This window comes from Coregonus lavaretus (genome assembly GCF_964263955.1).
Source record: "Coregonus lavaretus genome assembly, chromosome: 23".
NCBI classification, from domain to species: domain Eukaryota; kingdom Metazoa; phylum Chordata; class Actinopteri; order Salmoniformes; family Salmonidae; genus Coregonus; species Coregonus lavaretus.
This window is the reverse complement of record NC_140010.1, coordinates 47,423,504-47,444,254: the sequence shown is the minus strand read 5'-3', so window position 1 is coordinate 47,444,254 and position 20,751 is coordinate 47,423,504. Positions and strand designations below refer to the sequence as shown.

General features: G+C 42.2%; 1 protein-coding gene across 1 annotated transcript; it reads right to left on the bottom strand.

The window, feature by feature from the left end:
- Positions 1–684: 684 nt before the first annotated feature.
- On the bottom strand, positions 685–20,486 carry tmub1 (transmembrane and ubiquitin-like domain containing 1). Its single transcript, XM_084139982.1, has 3 exons — positions 20,397–20,486; positions 9,232–9,923; positions 685–1,764 (listed from the first exon to the last, which is right to left on the bottom strand). The coding sequence occupies exons 2-3, from the start codon at positions 9,876–9,878 to the stop codon at positions 1,413–1,415; spliced, it is 999 nt and encodes a 332-aa protein (XP_083996108.1). The 5' UTR covers positions 9,879–9,923; positions 20,397–20,486; the 3' UTR covers positions 685–1,412.
- Positions 20,487–20,751: the final 265 nt, after the last annotated feature.

Genomic DNA, 20,751 nt, shown 5'->3' with positions numbered 1-20,751 from the left:
GCTTCAACAAAGTACTGAGTAAAGTGTCTGAATACTTATGAAAATGTGATATTTCCGTTTTTAATTTTAATACATTTGCTAAATTCTCTAAAAATATTTTTGCTTTGTCATTATGGGGTCTTGTGTGTAGATTGATGAGGGGAAAAAAAAAACAATTTAATCCACTTTAGAATAAGGCTGTTATGTAACAAAATGTGGAAAAAGTCAAGGGGTCTGAATACTTTCCGAAACCACTAAGGCAGGATATTGAAAGGAGTGAAAGTTATCATTTCATGTGCTTGACTTCAGATTTAGCTTTTGACCTACTTTGCATCACAGAGGATATGGATTCATTGCTCTGAAGAGGCACTCAGTTGAGCACACTGGGCCCCCTCCTCTCCTGTATAATTATTTGTTCTGAGAGAATAAACTTTAAACCGAGGCTGCCGATCTGACTTTTCTGGACCCTTCTTCCCGACAGCTTAAGGTCCCAAAGCTTCTGTGCATGTGCAAGATTCTCTACTTTACGCACAGTCTCTGCTCTACTCGTAGAGAACCTCCCATTTCTTTAATAAATTAATGGTTAATATTATTTATTTTTTATTGAAATTGAATTGAAGAACTTCAAGCGCAAACACAATGTTTCCTTGTCCATCATTTCAATATTGAAAACCTTTACAAAAGATGCACACACAAAAGCCAATAGTAAATAAAAGAATGATTTAATAGAATTTGAATCTTTTGCTTTCAAAAGCCATATTTTACACAAAAATTATGCTTTAAGTTCCAACATACATACATACATCACAACAGCAGTTGAACCTTCATCACTGCAGTGAGAAAGACTGCAGACAGGCAAACAGACAAATGGTCCTCTGGCCTAGTCCAAGTCCTGCCTCGAGTCAAAAGGGGGTAAGCCCCAAAAATAGACTCATCTACAGGCAAGCACCAACTAAACTGGAGGCGGTTGCATACCAGTATACATAAGAAAAAAACTAATATTAGGATAGGCACAATGAGAATCGCTATACATAAAAAACATGAAAAAACAAAAACATCATAGCACATCCATCTGTGTGAGATTTTTCTTTACTTGAATGGTGCATTTGGGGAAGGAAAGTGAAGGAAAGAGACAAAAACATAACAAAAAGCTTGTTTCACAGAGAATAGTGACCACGAAGGGAGGGGAGCTAAGTAAGGGTACATGTCAATAGTCTAAAATGGCCTCCTCATCTCCCCTTCATCTGCACTAATGTGAAAACACAATATGGTAGTCTAGAGGACACCTACTGAGGCAATAGCTGTCTGTCTAGTTATTCCACACCAGTGCAGATAAATAGAACGAGACAATCCGAAGCCACTTTGACTACTGCAAATTAACTAAGCTCATTAAGAACATCCGGGACGTGGCTTGTCCCAAAGGGAAACTCACCTCAGCGGCGATAAACCCCAAACGCCACAAAGCTAAAGAAAATGGTGATGCCCACCAGTGACGCTGTGGCGGGCGCGGTGAAGAACTGCCGGTACTGGATCTGGAAGTACCAGAGCACAGACAGCATGAGCACAAACAGGGGCACCATGAGGCTGCCCACGTTGAGGGCCACGTGGACCTGGTCGGCAGCCCGGGCCCCTGCTGGTGCTGCCCTGGTGGCGTGCTGGGAGATGTGGCAGTGCAAGACGCAGTTGTCAGCCAGGTTTAGCGAGGCCAGTGTCTGGCCGTCGTCCTGTAGCAGCTGGCCCTGGTAGATGAGGCGCACCTGGTGCTCTTGACCGGCGAAGTAGGTCCTGAAGTGGGGTTGGGGAGAAAGGACATGGGTTACATCAGAGCTAGGTTATGGAGTTTTCTGCTGGCCGCCATCAGTCTCATATTGTGGTTAACCTCTCATGAGTGGAGACCTCCGGGAAGACCACATGCAACATATGTGCACAACATCTGCCGAGAGTGGTCTCATCCCAGAGGATCTAGCAGGTGTAATGAACTATATGTTGGAACGTATGCTTTATTTGACGAGTTTATGTAAGAAATTGCATGACTGTTGGCCATTACAGAGTAGGAAGTCTCAAATAAGGCTTTTCAGTCAATCATATTTCATGGCTTTTGGAAAGGGCTCACAAAGCTTGTTTTTCCACTCACAGCTGTCCCCCCGTGTTTGTTATGAAGTTGACATCTCAATGAAGTAATACAGACCACACTGAAGTGTCCTGGGTTTTATTTGCGAGTTCTACAGTCCTGTAAAAAGATAGGGGGATGATTGCAACAGGCAATGTAACAACATCCATAATGTTTTTTTTAGGAAAAGTTTTTGTAAAACATTTTGAAACCAGAGCCCGGACTTAAACCCGATCGAACATCTCTGGAGACCTGAAAATAGCTGTGCAGCGACGCTCCCCATCCAACCTGACAGAGCTTGAGAGGATCTGCAGAGAAGAATGGGACAAACTCCCCAAATAAAGGTGTGCCAAGCTTGTAGCGTCATACCCAAGAAGACTCAAGGCTGTAATCGCTGCCAAAGGTGCTTCAACAAAGTACTGAGTAAAGGGTCTGAATACTTATGTAAAATAAGATATTTCAATTTTTTATTTTAATAAATTTGCAAAAATCCCCCCAAAACTTTTTGCTTTGTCATTATGGGTTATTGTGTGTAGATTGGTGAGGAAAAAAAACGATTTAATCAATTTTAGAATAAGGCTGTAACGTAACAAAATGAAGTAATACAGACCACACTGAAGTGTCCTGGGTTTTATTTGCGAGTTCTACAGTCCTGTAAAAAGATAGGGGGATGATTGCAACAGGTAATGTAACAACATCCATAATGGTTTTTTAGGAAACAGTTTTGCAAAGCATCTTGAAACTTTCTCTGTAAAACTAACTTTCATCAAGGTTTTTATATGGTCTCCAATTTAATTGGCAGTATAGGCACATGAATATTGACTCATTTGCATATTTTATTACAAATCTCAAGTTTGTGTCTACATTCAACTGATTAAGCTCAATTGGTAGAGCACGGCACTTGTAACGCCAGGGTAGTGGGTTCGATCCCCGGGACCACCCATACATAAAAATGTATGCACACATGACTAAGTCGCTTTGGATAAAAGCGTCTGCTAAATGGCATATTATTATTATTTATTATTATTAATGTTAATTGTGATATACACTGATTGTACAAAACATTATGAACACCTGTCCTAACCACGAAAGACTGACCAGGTGAAAGCGATGATCCCTTATTGATGGCACTTGTTAAATCCACTTCAATCAGTGTAGATGAAGGGGAGGAGACATGTTAAGGAAGGATTTTAAAGCCTTGAGACAATTGAGACATGGATTGTGTATGTGTGCCATTCAGAGGGTGAATGGGCAAGACAAAATATTTAAGTGCCTTTGAATGGTGCATGGTAGGTGCCAGGCACACATGTTTGTGTCAAGAACTGCAACGCTGCTGGGTTTTTCATGCTCAGCTGTTTCCCGTGTGTATCAAGAATGGTCCACCACTCAAATGACATCCAGCCAACTTGACACAACTGTGGTAAGCATTGGAGTCAACATGGACCAACATCCCTGTGGAATGCTTTTAGCACCTTGTAGAGTCCATGCTCCGATTAATTAAGGCTGTTCTGATGGGAAAGGGGGGGTGCAACTCAATATTAGGAAGGTGTTCGTAATGTTTTGTACACTCAGTGTATGTAAAGAGTAAAAATGACCCTATTAGGGTGTGGTGCCTGGCCTTAGCCTACGCAGTATATTATTCAGGCTACCTGTAATGATGTAATCCTAAAGTACTTTACCTTCTGCTGAAAAATGTTCAAGGTGACAAATGGTCCACCCACACAGACAGTGTGGTGAAGAAGGCGCAACAGCGCCTCTTCAACCTCAGGAAGCTGAAGAAATTTGGCTTGGCACCTAAAACCCTCTCAAACTTTTACAGACGCACAATTGAGAGCATCCTGTCGGGCTGTATCACCACCTGGTACGGGAACTGCACCGCCCACAACCGCAGGGCTCTCCAGAGGGTGGTGCGGTCTGCCCAACGCATCACCGGGGGCAAACTACCCGCCCTCCAAGACACATACAGCACCCGATGTCACAGGAAGGCCAAAAAGATAATTAAGTACAACAACCACCCGAGTCACGGCCTGTTCACCCCGCTATCATCCAGAAGGCGAGGTCAGTACAGGTGCATCAAAGCTGGGACCGAGAGACTGAAAAACAGCTTTTATCTCAAGGCCATCAGACTGTTAAACAGCCATCACTAGCACATGAGAGGCTGCTGCCTATATACCGATTAGAAATCACTGGCCACTTTAATAAATGGAACACTAGTCACTTTAATAATGTTTACATATCTTGCATTACTCATCTCATATGTATATACTGTATTCTATACTATTCTACTGTATCTTAGTCTATGCCGCTCTGACATTACTCGTGCATATATTTACATATTCCTAATTGCGTTGCTTTACTTAGATTTGTGTGTATTGGGTATATGTTGTGAAAGTGTTAGATATTACTTGTTAGATATATAGCACTGTCGGAGCTAGAAACACAAGCATTTCGCTACACCTGCAATAACATCTGCTAAACACATGTATGTGACCAATACAATTACATTTGATTAGATATACATTTTTTATATTTGAATGTCTATTTCAGACAGTTGTTTCTCTCCAAGGTGATATTGGAAATTACAATATTTTCAAATGTATAATTTTTGTATCCATGTTTTTACCCAAGCCTTACAAATAAATTCAGACTTTTGCTAATATGTTCAATCTCCTCAAAAAGCTTGTCCATTCACATCCATAACGCCTATAATTTACTTTATTTCTCCAACATGCAAATATTTAGAAGAAACCAGTCAGTATCTGGTGTGACCACCATTTGCCTCATGCAGCACGACACATCTCCTTCGCATAGAGTTGATCAGGCTGATGATTGTGGCTTGTGGGATGTTGTCCCACTCCTCTTCAATGGCTGTGCGAAGTTGCTGGATATTGGCAGGAACTGGAACACTGTCGTATGTCGATCCAGAGCATCCCAAACATGCTCAATTGGTGACATGTCTGGTGAGTATGCAGGCCATGGAAGAACTGGGAAAAGTTCAGCTTCCAGGAATTGTGTACAGATCCTTGCAACATGGGGCCGTGCATTATCATGCTGAAACATGAGGTGATGGCGGTGGAAGAATGGCACGACAATGGGCCTCAGGATCTCGTCACGGTATCTCTGTGCATTCAAATTTCCATTGATAATATGCAATTGCGTTCGTTGTCCGTAGCATATGTCGCTTTGGATAAAAGCGTCTGCTAAATGGCATATTATTATTATTATTATTATTATATGGCTGCCCATACCATAAACCCACCGCCACCATGGGGCACTCTGTTCACAACGTTGACATCAGCAAACCACTCGCACACACAACGCCATACTCGCTGTCTGCCATCTGCCCGGAACAGTTTAAACCGGGATTCATCCGTGAAGAGCACACTTCTCCAGCGTCCCAGCGGCCATCAAAGGTGAGCATTTTCCCACTGGAGTCGGTTTTGACACCGAACTGCAGTCAGGTCAAGACCTTGGTGAGCACGCAGATGAGCTTCCCTGAGATGGTTTCTGACAGTTTGTGCAGAAATTATTTGGTTGTGCAAACCCAAATTCTCAGACGATCCCGCAGGTGAAGAAGCCGGATATGGAGGTCCTGGTCTGGCGTGGTTACAAGTGGTCTGTGGGGCCGGTTGGACGTACTGCCAAATTGTCTAAAACGATGTTGGAGGCAGCTTATGGTAGAGAAATTAAAATTAAATTATCTTGCAACAGCTCTGGTGGACATTCCGACAGTCAGCATACCAATTGCACGCTCCCTCAAAACTTGAGACTGTGGCATTGTGTTGTGTGTCAAAACTGCACATTTTAAAGTGGCCTTTAATTGTCTCCAGCACAAGGTGCACCTGTGTAATGATCATGCTGTTTAATCAGCTGCTTGATTTGCCACACCTATCAGGTGGCTGGATTATATTGGCAAAGGAGAAATGCCCAGTAATGGATGTAAACAAATTTGTGCATAAAATTTGAGATAAATACACTTTTTGTGCATATGAAAAACTTCTGGGATCTTTTATTTCAGCTCATGAATACTTTACATGTTGCGTTTATACAATTGTTCAGTATAAATTCATGAGACATTTATAAGTTATATTCCTCAAGAAACACTCCCCTACTTATTTATTTGCACAGTGACGCTATAACTTTAAATTTGGCTCTATACTCCAGCATTTTGTATTTGACATAAAATGTTTTATATCAGGTGATAGTACAGAATGTCACCTTTTATTTGAGGGTATTTTCATAACTATCTGATTTACTGTTTAAAAATGAAAGCACTATATATATCTAGTCTCCACATTTGAAGGTGTCATAAGTGTTTGGACAAATACACTTAGTGTATTAAATTTAGTCAAAAGTTTAGTATTTGATCCCATATTCTTAGCACGCAATGATTACAAACTTGTTGGATGCATTTGCAGTTTGTTTTGGGATTATGTTGTGCCCAATAGAAATGAATTGTTAAGTAATCTATTGTCATTTTGGAGTTACTTTTATTGTAAATAATAATATGTTTCTGAGCACTTATAAATTAATGTGGATTTTACCATGATTATGGATAATCATGAATGAATCGTGGATAATGATGAAACTCATTACAGACGCAGTTACAGATGCACAGAGATCATGCCCCCAAAACATAATTTTTCGTGAAGTATTATATTCATGCCTCAGTAACTTTCTATAGTAAAATACGGTCTGAGTTACAACACATGCAATTTATTTTTATTTTTTGTAGTATATGAGTTTTGGGATAATTTACATTTACAATGCATTCGGAAAGTATTCAAACCCCTTGACTTTTTCCACATTTTGTTACGTTACAGCCTTAAGAAACTGAAATATTACATTTACATAAGTATTCAGACCCTTTACTCAGTACTTTGTTGAAGCACCTTTGGCAGCGATTACAGCCTTGAGACTTCTTGGGATTGACGCTACAAGCTTGGTACACCTGTATTTGGGGAGTTTGTCCCATTCTTCTCTGCAGATCCTCTCAAGCCCTGTCAGGTTGGATGGGGAGCGTCGCGGCACAGCTATTTTCAGGACTCTCCAGAGATGTTCGATCGGGCTCAAGTCCGGGCTCTGGATGGGCCACTCAAGGACCTTCAGAGACTTGTCCCGATGTCACTCCTGCGTTGTCTTGGCTGTGTGCTTAGGGTCATTGGCCAGTCTGAGGTCTTGAGGGCTCTGGAGCAGGTTTTCTTCAAGTACTTTGCTCAATTTATGTTTCCCTCGATCCTGACTAGTCTCCCAGTCCCTGCCGCTGAAAAACATCCCCACAGCATGATGCTGCCACCACGCTTCACCGTAGGGATGGTGCCAGGTTTCCTCCAGACGTGACAATTGGCATTCAGGCCAAAGAGTTCAATCTTGGTTTCATCAGAATAGAGAATCTTGTTTCTCATGGTCTGAGAGTCCTTTAGGTGCCTTTTGGCAAACTCTAAGCAGGCTGTCGTGCCTTTTACTGAGGAGTGGCTTCCGTCCGGCCACTACAATAAAGGCCTTATTTGTGGAGTGCTGCAGAGATGGTTGTCCTTCTGGAAGGTTCACCCATCTCCACAGAGGAACTCTGGAGCTCTGTCAGAGTGACCATCGGGTTCTTGGTCACCTCCCTGACCAAGGCCCTTCTCCCCTGATGCTCAGTTTGGCCGGGCGGCCAGCTCTAGGAAGAGTCTTGGTGGTTCCAAACAGGTGTGTGCCTTTCCAAATCATGTCCAATCAATTGAACTCCAATCAAGTTTTAGAAACATCACAAGGATGATCAATGGAAACAGGATGCACCTGAGCTCAATTTTGATTTTCATAGCAAAGGGTCTGAATTCTTATGTAAATGTGATAACTGTTTTTAATTTTTTATTACATTTGTAAAAAGTTCTAAAAACCAGTTTTCGCTTTGTCATTATGGGGTAGTGTGTGTAGATTGATGACAAACATGTATTTAATCAATTTTAGAATAAGGCTGTAACATAACAAAATGTGGAAAAAGGGGTCTGAATACTATCAATTTCACAACCCTGTTTGTAAGCTTTCAAATGATATTAAACTAAATTGTTTCTCTTTTCAAGTGATGAAGACATGGATGTTTCATGGTAGGGTGGGGTGTGCAGATGGGTAAACTTTTAGCACCTCTATCTCCTGAATATTTTAGCATTCAGGTCCAAAACGTTGCTTTCTGACCACTTCTACCAAGAACAAACATGTATGGAAGGTTTTTAGGCTGAGGTCAAAGAGTGATTTAATTCATATAGAACGTCCCTTAGATTTACTAACCCTAAAAGATAAACAATGGTTTCCCACTTTGAAATACGCTACATAGTTAAGGGCACCACATTATAAATTGTACACTATCTTCAAATGAGACTCAGCAGTATCATGTTGCCACAAGCAGCAGTATTTTTATTTGGAAATACACTTTCGTTTTTTGGATATTTTCAAATATACAGCTAAAAACAACTAGTCTTCTTCAAATAGATGTAGTTGTAAATGCCTGCCAATACTTTCTAAATGCATTTCAATACTCAATTAAATATAGGTCTATTTTCAAATAACCTAATCTAAATACTTTTTACTAATGTATTTGAAAGTAATTGAAATATAGTTCTATGAACGCAGGTCTGATTGATACACACCCACCCCTTCACCTCTGCCAGCCTCAATAGCGGTCGGCACCAGTGTGAATCTATGTAAACACACTACCCAAATATTAACCATAGGGATTATATTCAAACAATCTAACTACAACCCACAAATCCCTTGAGGGCTAGTTTCTGCCTAAGTATTTGGAAGACTATTAAGCCGATTCCCTTGATGCTATAAGTGAGCCTAAAAAGCATCCTGAAACACCTTGCCATGTGTGGCATCACCCCCAAGGTCTATAAGGAGACACAGAATGCTGTGAGATGGCTCTGCAAATTCATCTGTTGAGAATTAGTTTGCCTTGCACTTGGCTAAATCTGGTGAAATGCATTAAGTCCCTGCATAAAGGTTAAATAAAATACAAAATAGGAGAAGTTTATGTCTACTTGTATGGGTAAGCCGCCCTCTTAACTAGGAGACCAACCAAATGAATGTATGTCTCAGTGTTGATATGAATGAATAGGCTAAATTCAATAGATAGATACAAACCTCAAAAGAATAGGTACCTTTTGATGTAACCAATGGTGTCCTCAGGCTTGACCTGGGCCATCCTCTCTGTGTCGTTGAGGAACTTAAGACGCAAGACCATGTTCCTCTCGGCAGCGTCAGCAGTATCCACATCTGGGGAGTGGCTGTCACTTGAGGCACTGTCTAGTGGACTCGGGGTGGGGAAAGAAGGGGAAGGAGAGGGGCCGGCTCCAACCTGGCCATCTCCAACCCGCTCTCGGTGTCTCAGACCATCCCTCCTGAAGCCCAACCCCTCTTCTTCCAGAAGGCTGCTCTCTCCACCTGCCCCCTCTACTCCTCTTTCTCCACACCCCTCAGGTATCCGTCCTCCCGCCTCTGCCTTACCTTCCTCCCCCAAAGGTGGAGTCAGGCTGTCCAGAGTGGTTGTGGTAGGTGGCAACTCCGGACTGTCGCTGTCATTGGTGGTGACGTTATTGGGAGCTGGGTGCTGGTCAGAGGGGGCGGTCCGGAGCTGGAGGGAGGCAGAGACTGAAGAGGAGGCGGCGGCTGTAGGGGGTGTGGTGAAGAGGTGTTCGGGGGGCTCAGACGTGTGCGTGGAGGCCCAGGCAATCACCAGTACCAGCAGCAGGAGGACCGCCCCAAAGAGCAGGGTGACCTCGTCCCCCACCCCCTCGATTAGAGCCATACCCGGGCCGGGGGTCCCACACTAAGGCAAGGTTTGACTAGGCACCTAAAACAAAGGGGGAGGGAGGAAAATGATTAGTTGGGGTTCAGTCTAACACATACTATAATGGTTTGCCTAGCCAGAGCTTAGTCAAATATGACATTGATGTAGGCAACACTGAGGTGTTCAGTTCTTACGGCACATAGTCTACTCAATTATGGATTGTTACAATCATAAATAAAACCCCTATTGTTTCAAAACAGAAATTGCACTATTCACCACGTTTCTCCATGACATCAGAAAAATAGAAGCATCTAAGATAGATTGGTCTGACTGCGGACTGCTCATGGGCGTTCCTTGCTACAGAAGGTGTTCCTTGCCAAGAGGAAGTTGAATTGAGTTCTTGAGCTGCAATGATTGGGGGGGGGGGGGGGCTCTTGGCCACAGAGACAATATTTTGCTTTTTTAAAGCAATTATACAATTTTTGTCTTGTGACTGAGATACAACATATCAGCTTTAAAGCTAATTTCCTGCAATTCTTTTTCATTTTGCCATGGCTTATCCCGTGTTCTTACGGTATCTGAGTGACTCAAACGTTATAACAAAATCAATGGGGGCCACATGCCACAACATTTTTTACATTTTAGATTCTCTCCAACTGTCCAGTTTTTTAATTTAGGTGACTGTTTGTTCTCAAAGATGATCTTATATAAAAATATATTGCTCCATTATCTTTTCTACATACTTTATTTATGTTTTTAGTCATTTAAGTTTACACTGACAATGTTTTACCATCGGTATCTAGATTGTCATGCCAACCTTGTGCCATCACGGGCCATCCCAACTGACAGGTGTACCATATCAAGAAGCTGATTAAACAGCATGATCATTACACAGGTGAACCTTGTGCAGGGGACAATAAAATGTGCAGTTTTGTCACAACACAATGCCACAGATGTCTCAAGTTTTTAGGGAGTGTGCAATTGGCATGCTGACTGCAGGAATGTCCACCAGAGCTGTTGCCAGAGAATTGAATGTTCATTTCTCTACCATAAGCCACCTCAGTCTTTTTAGAGAATTTGGCAGTACATCCAACCGGCCTGACAACCGCAGACCATGTGTATAGCGTTGTGTGGGCTAGCGGTTTTCTGATGTCAACATTGTGAACAGAGTGCCCCATGGTGGCGGTGTGGTTATGGTATGGGCAGGCAGAAGCTACGGACAACGAACACAATTGCATTTTATTGATTGCTAATTTCAATGCACAAAAATACCGTTACGAGATCCTGAGGCCCATTTTTTTAAAGGTATCTGTGACCAACAGATGCATATCTGTATTCCCAGTCATGTGAAATCCATAGATTAGGGCCTAATTTATTTATTTCGATTGACTGATTTCCTCATATGAACTGTAACTCAGTAAAATCGTTGAAATTGTTGCATGTTGCGTTCATATTTTTGTTCAGAATAATTATGGTGAGCTATTCAGAGTTCAGACATGTAACCATGCTGATGCTAGTGGTCATGAAAAGGAATGCATCATCAGTATTCCTTTTAGCTATGGGTAACCCAGTGTTCCTATATTGTGTCAGATATATGGAGGGTTGAATGGACCACTGGACTATAGAGAAACAAGGGCCTATACAAGACCAACTACAGAAATGAGACCAAATCTATCTGTGAAAGCACTACGCAAGATCCACTGGTCCATGCTCACCCGGAGGCTCTCTACTTACAACACCAAATCTGAAACATGTAACCTTGTTGTTATTCTACCAAAATAACAATCATGGAAGTGTCTTGAGTTAATCCATGATTCTTATTAAGCTTTATAAGGGAATGACATGGGCAAGCCTACCTGTTATTTACACAAGGCATTCATGATCATTTTCACAGAAAAGTATTGCTGCCTGATTGTTTAACCCTATCAGTCCCGAGACCCCAGCAAAAATCGGCTTTTCATTTATCTGAATGTCCAGCCCTTATATTTAGCCTTACAATTAAGAGTTTTACCATTTTATTTTCAGGACCAGGGCTACAAGTAGAACTCAAAACAATTTGACGTAAACAGTTATTAAAAAATAAGGTCCCCCAAAGCAAAAACCAGATAAAAATGAATTTATATGATTGCTGTAAGTACAGAAATTGTTTGCTCAGTGGAAAATTAATATCCAACTAGTCAGTAACAACTGTGTGGAGTTCGGAGTTTGTGACAGCAACTATATGAGCTTATTACAGTATTACAGACACTATCTCCTGGAATTTCCAATTATCTTCTATGTAGATGAACCCCTTACCTTCTAATGACTCTTTTGTAGCTTGTGAGCATCATAGAGCAAAACATGTTACACATGCGTGTTTGTGAGAGCTTTTCATGAATAGCTTTAAATAATTTGTAGCTCAAGCCATTTACTCTACAGAAAATTTTGTAAAAAAAGACACGGCCCGAATAAATTATGATTGACGAATAATTTTGAAGGTAAGCAGAAGTCAGGGTTTCCCAAACTCGATCCTGGGGACCCCAAAGGGTGTATGTTTTTGCCCTAGCACTACACAGCTGTTTCAAATAATCAAAGCTTAATGATGAGTTGATTATTTTAATCAGCTGTGTAGTGCTAGGACAAAAAACAAAATGTGCACCCACGGGGGGGGCCCCAGGACCGAGTTTGGTAAACACTGATGTAAGAATAAAGCTCCACTCCACAATGCCAAATGCTTGCTAAATCACTTTTTTCAACTATAATGTTTCTTTCCAGGACAATGATTCATACCAACGGATGCAGAAGAAATTGAAGAATCCAATGTTAAAGTATTTTTCCCTAGTGGTGTAAAGCACTTTAAAGTACTACTTAAGTAGTTATTTTGGGTATATGTACTATGTATATTTTGACAACTTATACTTTACACGTTTACTTTTGATACTGAAGTATATTTTAGCAATTACATTTGATACTTAAGTATATTTAAAACCAAATACTTTTACTCAAGTAGTATTTTACTGGGTGACTTTTACTTGATTCATTTTCTATTAAGGTATCTTTACTTTTACTCAAGTATGACAATTGGGTACTTTTTCCACCAATGTTTTCACTTAAGTACGTTAAACCACTGGTTGTCTATTTGTTGTTGCCTTGATGTTCTTCTTGTCTTCTTACTGTACTTCTAGACTACGTTTTATTTTATTTAGCGCCACACTTGCCAAGCCATCATTGTAAATTAGAATTTGTTCTTAACTGACCTGACTGGTTTAAAAAAAAGCCGCAATTATGCGTACTTGTCTTGTACATTCAAACAACAGTCATGACAACTGTGGGGTCAAAAGTCCTGCTATGTGGTGTGATGCGCTGACCAACTGGCAAGTGTCTTCACTGACATTTTCAACCTGTCCCTGACTGTCTGTAATCCCAACACGTTTCAAGCAGACCACCATAGTCCCTGTGCCCAAGAACACTAAGGGTAACCTGCCTAAATGACTACCGACCCGTAGCACTCACGTCTGTAGCCATGAAGTGCTTTGAAAGGCTGGTCATGGCTCACAACACCATTATCCCAGAAACCCTAGACCCACTCCAATTTGCATACCACCCCAACAGATCCACAGATGATGCAATCTCTATTGCACTCCACACTGCCCTTTCCCACCTTGACAAAAGGAACACCAATGTGAGAATGCTATTGATTGACTACAACTCAGCGTTCAACACCATAGTGCCCTCAAAGCTCATCACTAAGCTAAGGACCCTCTGCAACTGGTTCCTGGAATTCCTGACAGGCAGCCCCCAGGTAGTAAGGGTATGTAACAACATATCTGCTACGCTGATCCTCAACACGGGGGCCCCTCAAGGGTGCGTGCTCTGTCCACTCCTGTACTCCCTGTTCACCCATGACTGCATGGCCAGGCACGACTCCAACACCATCATTAAGTTTGCTGACGACACAACAGTGGTAGGCCTGATCACCGACAACGATGAGACAGCCTATAGGGAGGAGGTCAGAGACCTGGCCATGTGGTGCCAGGATAACAACCTCTCCCTCAACGTGATCAAGACAAAGGAGATGATTGTGGACTACAGGAAAAAGAGGACTGAGCATGCCCTCATTCCCATCAACGGGGCTGTAGTGGAGCAGGTTGAGAGCTTCAAGTTCCTTGGTGTCCACATCACCAACAAACTATCATGGTCCAAACACACCAAGACAATTGTGAAGAGGGCACGACAAAGCCTTATCCCCGTCAGGAGACTGAAAAGATTTGGCATGGGTCCTCAGATCCTCAAAATGTTATACAGCTGCACCATCGAGAGCATCCTGACTAGTTGCATCACTGCCTGGTATGGCAACTGCTCGGCCTCCGACCGCAAGGCACTACAGAGGGTAGTGCGTACGGCCCAGTACATCACAGGGGTCAAGCTTCCTACCATCCAGGACCTTTATACCAGGCAGTGTCAGAGGAAGGCCAAAGAAATTGTCAAAGACTCCAGCCACCATAGTCATAGACTGTTCTCTCTGCTACCACACGGCAAGCGGTAACGGAACGCCAAGTCTAGGTCCAAAAGGCTTCTTAACAGCTTCTACCCCCAAGCCATAAGACTCCTGAACAGCTACCCAAATGGCTACACCCAACCCCCTCTTTTACGCTACTGCTCCTCTCTGTTTATTATCCATGCGTAGTCACTTTAACTCTACCTACATGCACATACACTACCAGTCAAAGGTTTGGACACACCTACTCATTCCAAAGTTCTTCATTAATTTGACTATTTTCTACATTGTAGAATAATAGTGAAGACATTAAAACTATGAAATAACACGTATGGAATCATGTAGTAACCCCAAAAGTGTTAAACAAATCAAAATATATTATATATATATATTTTTTTCTCTTCTTCTATTTCACCTTTATTTAACCATGTAAGCCAGTTGAGAACAAGTTCTCATTTACAACTGCGCCCTGGCCAAGATAAAGCAAAGCAGTGCGATGAAAACAACAACACAGAGTTACATATGGAATAAACAAAAACAAAATGTACAGTCAATAACACAACAGAAAATCTATATACAGTGTGTGCTAATGTAGTAAGTTATGGAGGTAAGGCAATAAATAGGCCATAGTGCAAAATAATTACAATTGAGTATTAACACTGGAATGATAGATGTGCAGAAGATGATGTGCAAATAGAGATACTGGGGTGCAAATGAGCAAAATAAATAACGTAAATAACAATATGGGGATGAGGTAGTTGGGTGGGCTAATTACAGATGGGCTGTGTACAGGTGCAGTGATCGGTAAGCTGCTCTGACAACTGATGCTTAAAGTTAGTGAGGGAGATAAGTGTCTCCAGCTTCAGAGATGTTTGCAGTTCGTTCCAGTCATTTGCAGCAGAGAACTGGAAGGAATGGCGGCCAAAGGAGGTGTTGGCTTTGGGGATGACCAGTGAGATATACCTGCTGGAACGCATACTACGGGTGGGTGTCGCTATGGTGACCAATTATCTAAGATAAGGCGGGGATTTGACTAGAAGTGTTTTATAGATGACCTGGAGCCAGTGGGTTTGGCAACGAATATGTAGTGAGGGCCAGCCAACGAGAGCGTACAGGTCACAGTGGTGGGTAGTATATGGGGCTTTGGTGACAAAACGGATGGCACTGTGATAGACTACATCCAATTTGCTGAGTAGGGTGTTGGATGCTATTTTGTAAATGACATCGCCGAAGTCAAGGATCTGTAGGATAGTCAGTTTTACGAGGGCATGTTTAGCAGCATGAGTGAAGGAGGCTTTGTTGTGAAATAGAAAGCCGATTCTAGATTTAACTTTGGATTGGAGATGCTTAATGTGAGTCTGGAAGGAGAGTTTACGGTCTAACCAGACACCTAGGTATTTGTAGTTGTCCACATACTCTAGGTCAGACCCGCCGAGAGTAGTGATTCTAGTCGGGCGGGCGGGTGCCAGCATCATTCGATTGAAGGCAGGGCAGGATGGATATAGGTCTGTAACAGTTTGGATCTAGAGTGTCACCCCCTTTGAAGAGGGGGATGACCGCGGCAGTGTTTCCTAGCCTCAGTGCAGTGGGTAGTTGGGAGGAGGTGCTCTTATTCTCCATGGATATTACAGTGTCCCAAAACTTTTTGGAGTTAGTGCTACAGGATGCAAATTTCTGTTTAAAATAGCTAGCCTTTACTTTCTCAACTGATTGTGTATATTGGTTCCTGACTTCCCTGAAAAGTTGCATATCGCGTGGCTGTTCGATGCTAATGCAGTACGCCAAAGGATGTTTTTGTGCTGGTCAAGGGCAGTCAAGTCTGGGGGTGAACCAGGGGCTATATCTGTTCTTAGTTCTGAATTTTTTTGAATGGGGCATGCTTATTTAAGATGGAGAGGAAAGCACTTTTGAAGAACATCCAGGCATCCTCTACTGATGGAATGAGGTCAATATCCATCCAGGATACCCGGGCCAGGTCAATTAGAAAGTCCTGCTCGCTGAAGTGTTTTAGGGAGCGTTTGACAGTGATGAGGGGTGGTCGTTAAACTGCGGACCCATTACGGACGCAGGCAATGAGGCAGTGATCTCTGAGATCCTGGTTGAAGACAGCGGAGGTGTATTTAGAGGGTATATTAGTCAGGATTATATCTATGAGGGTGCCCATGTTTACGGATTTAGGGTTGTACCTGGTAGGTTCCTTGATAATTTGTGAGAGATTGAGGGCATCTAGTTTAGACTGTAGGACGGCCGGGATGTTAAGCATATCCCAGTTTAGGTCACCAAGCAGTACGAACTCTGAGGATAGATGGGGGGCAAGCAATTCACATATGGTGTCCAGGGCACAACTGGGGCTGAGGGGGGTCTGTAGCAAGCGGCAACAGTGAGAGACTTATTTCTGGAAAGGTGGATTTTTAGAAGTAGAAGCTCAAACTGTTTGGGCAAAGACCTGGATAGTATGATAGAGCTCTGCAGGCTCTCTCTACAGTAGATTGCAACTCCGCCCCCTTTGGCAGTTCTATCTAGACGGAAAATGTTGTAGTTCGGAATGGACATTTCTGAATTTTTGGTGGACTACCTAAGCCAAGATTCAGACACTGCTAGAACATCAGGGATGGCAGAATGTGCTAACACAGTGAATAACTCAAATTTGGGGAGGAGACTTCTGATGTTAACATGCAAGAAACCAAGGCTTTTACGGTTACAGAAGTCAACAAATGATAGCGCCTGGGGGGTAGGAGTGATACTGGGGGCTGCAGGGCCTGGGTTAACCTCTACATCACCAGAGGAACAGAGGAGGAATAGAATAGGGATACGGCTAAAGGCTTTAAGAACTGGTCTTCTAGTGCGTTGGGTACAGAGAAAGGGGGCAGATTTCCAGGCGTTGTAGAATAGATTCAGGGCATTATGTACAGACAAGGATCTGGAAGGATATGAGTACAGTGGAGGTACACCTAAGCATTAGGTAACTATGAAAGAGTTAGCATCACTGGAGGTACCGATTGAGCCGGTCTCCGCGTGTATGGGGGGTGGGACAAAGGAGCTCTCTGAGGCTGGTTGAGCTTAACTTGGGGCTCTACAGTGAAATTGTATAATAAGAACTAACCCAAACAGCAATAGGCTAGGCATATTGACATGGGAGAGAGGCATAACACAATCACAGGTGTTATTCGAGAGGGCTAAGACAACAACTGGTATTGGCGACGAAAGTTTGGGCTGAGGCTAAACAGATAAACAGGATGGGGTACCGTGTAAAGGAACAGTCCAGCAGGCATTAGCTGTGTAGCTGAGTGATCATAAGGTCCAGTGAACAGCACTAAGTAAGTCCGGGAGCAGATCGTAGGCTGCTAAAGCACAGGCGAGCAGGAGGCACGGCTGTTGATTAGCCAACAATAACATTCGATCGCTAGTTGCGATGGTCCGGTGATAGGGTCCAGTGATTCCGGCAGAAAATCCGATATGCTCTGGGTCGATAGTACGCTGTGCAGACTGGCCGATAATTGTCCAGGCTAGAGCTGGCTGGTAGGTAGTGCAGGCCACAGACAGTGGTGAAGACCGCTAACGGTGGCTAATAGCAAGTAGCTAGTTAGCTGGCTAGTTTCAGCCGTAGGTTCTTGATAAAAATAAAGAAATAATAGAATCCATTCCACATTGGGTGAGGCGGGTTGCAGGAAAGTATATTTAGTTAAAGGATGGAAAGTGAGATAGAGAAATATATACGAATAAAAAAAAAAAAAAAAAAAAGGCTATTTACACGAGGACACAACACACGACCGCACTACTACGCCATCTTGGAAAAACACTATTTGAGATTCTTCAAATAGCCACCCTTTGCCTTGATGACAGCTTTGCACATGCTTGACATTCTTTCAACCAGCTTTATGAGGTAATCACCTGGAATGCATTTAAATTAACAGGTGTGCCTTCTTAAAAGTTAATTTGTTGAATTTCTTTCCTTCTTAATGCGTTTGAGCCAATCAGTTGTGTTGTGACAAGGTAGGGGTGGTATACAGAAGATAGCCCTATTTGGTAAAAGACCAAGTCCATATTATGGCAAGAACAGCTCAAATTAGCAAAGAGAAACATCAGTCCATCATTACTCTAAGACATTAAGGTCAGTCAAGCCGGAACATTTCAAGAACTTTGAACGTTTCTTCAAGTGCAGTCGCAAAAACCATCAAGCGCTATGATGAAACTGGCTCTCATGAAGACCGCCACAGGAATAGAAGACCCAGAGTTACCTCTGCTGCAGAGGATAAGTTCATTAGAGTTACCAGCCTCAGAAATTGCAGCCCAAATAAATGCTTCACAGAGTTCAAGTAACAGACACATCTAAACATCAACTGTTCAGAGAAACCACTACTAAAGGACACCAATAAGAATAAGAGACCTGCTTGGGCCAAGAAACACGAGTAATGGACATTAGACCGGTGGAAATTTGTCCTTTGGTCTGGAGTCCAAATTTGTGATTTTTGGTTCCAACCGCTGTGTCTTTGTGAGACGCGTGTGGGTGAACGGATGATCTCCGCATGTGTAGTTCCCACCGTAAAGCATGGAGGAGGAGGTGTTATGGTGTGGGGGTGCTTTGCTGGTGACACTGTCTGTGATTTATTTAGAATTCAAGGCACACTTAACCAGCATGGCTACCACAGCATTCTTCAGCGATACGCCATCCCATCTGGTTTGGGCTTACTGGGACTATCATTTGTTTTTCAACAGGACAATGACCAAACACACCTCCAGGCTGTGTAAGGGCTATTTTACCAAGAAGGAGAGTGATGGAGTACTGCATCAGATGACCTGGCCTCCACAATCCCCCGACCTCAACCCAGTTGAGATGGTTTGGGATGAGTCAGATGGCAGAGTGAAGGAAAAGCAGCCAACAAGTGCTCAGCATATGTGGGAACTCCTTCAAGACTGTTGGAAAAGCATTCCATGTGAAGCTGGTTGAGAGAATGCCAAGAGTGTGCAAAGCTGTCATCAAGGCAAAGGGTGGCTATTTGAAGAATCTCAAATATAAAACATATTTTGATTTGTTTAATACTTTTGTTTACTACATGATTCCATATGTGTTATTTCATAGTTTTGATGTCTTCACTATTATTCTACCATGTAAAAAAATGTAAAAATAAAGAAAAACCCTTGAATGAGTTGGTGTCCAAACTTTTGACTGGTAGTGTATTACCTCGGCTAACCTGTGCTCCCGCACACTGACTCCTGACTCTGTACCGGTACCCCATTGGCTATAGCCTCGCTACTGTTATTTTACTGCTAATCTTTAGTTATTTTTAAGTTATCTATTTTTTACTTAACACTTATTTTTCTTAAAACTGCATTGTTGGTTAAGGGCTTGTAAGTAAGCATTTCATCGTAAGGTCTACACCTGTTCTATTCGGTGCATGTGACAAATACAATTTGATTTGAAAATGTGATTTGATCGGTCTCTGTGTTATCCTGAACCTAACGATAGGCTATAGCCTATTTATTTGTCAATATTTATTGGGAACAAATAAAGTAGTTAACTCACCTAAGATCAATTCTGCATTAGTAACTACCACCAATTAGTTAGCTAGTTGTAGGGAACAAGGTCTTGACTACACACCTTGACTAACGCTAACATACACTAACAAACTAACACAAAACAACTAGCTAACTTAGCTATCTATCTAACGTTAGTTTGCTAACAAGCCAGGCCTAACGTTAGTTAGTTACCAAGCTACGTACGTTCACAAGTTCCTTAACCACTGGCTCTACTAGTATAACAATTGGTTAACTTTAACTTATCTCTTGTGAAATAACTTAGCTAGCTAGTTAGCTACCTGCTGGCGACGACAGTGTGTAACGAGTACAGTAGCTTGTTACAATAACAGCTCGCTAGCTAGTTACCTAGGCTAGCAAGCATTCGACTAGCAGGTAGCCATTCGTTAAAAATCCCAACATTTCAAGCCATACTAGCTAGCTAACAATTAACTCAAGCGGTTTTAACGGCAAAAAAAGATTAGTCAACCAAACTAACGACTATTGTTAAGTTACTACTAAAATATATGCGTCGTAGAACTTACTGTTAACATTTGAAATAGCATCATTGTAGCTAACTGGCTAAATCATTATCCGATTTACTGTGCACTTCCTTACACCAGCATTTCGTCAGCAACATTAAAAAGGTACTTCCGGGTCACGACATTTCTAAAGTTTTCAAAATAAAAGTTCCCCTTGTAATAGTAGAACGTGTCATTAACCTTTATTGTATCACGATATACTGTATATACAAAATAATTTCCAAAGTTAAATAAATGCCCCCAATGTAATACGCCTTTAAATTACATATTGGCTTAAAGAGAGAAAAAAAAGTATTATGTGCCAATGTAAAAGTGGGGTTGGGAATACTCAGTAGGGTCTGTAGAATCTATACTGAAC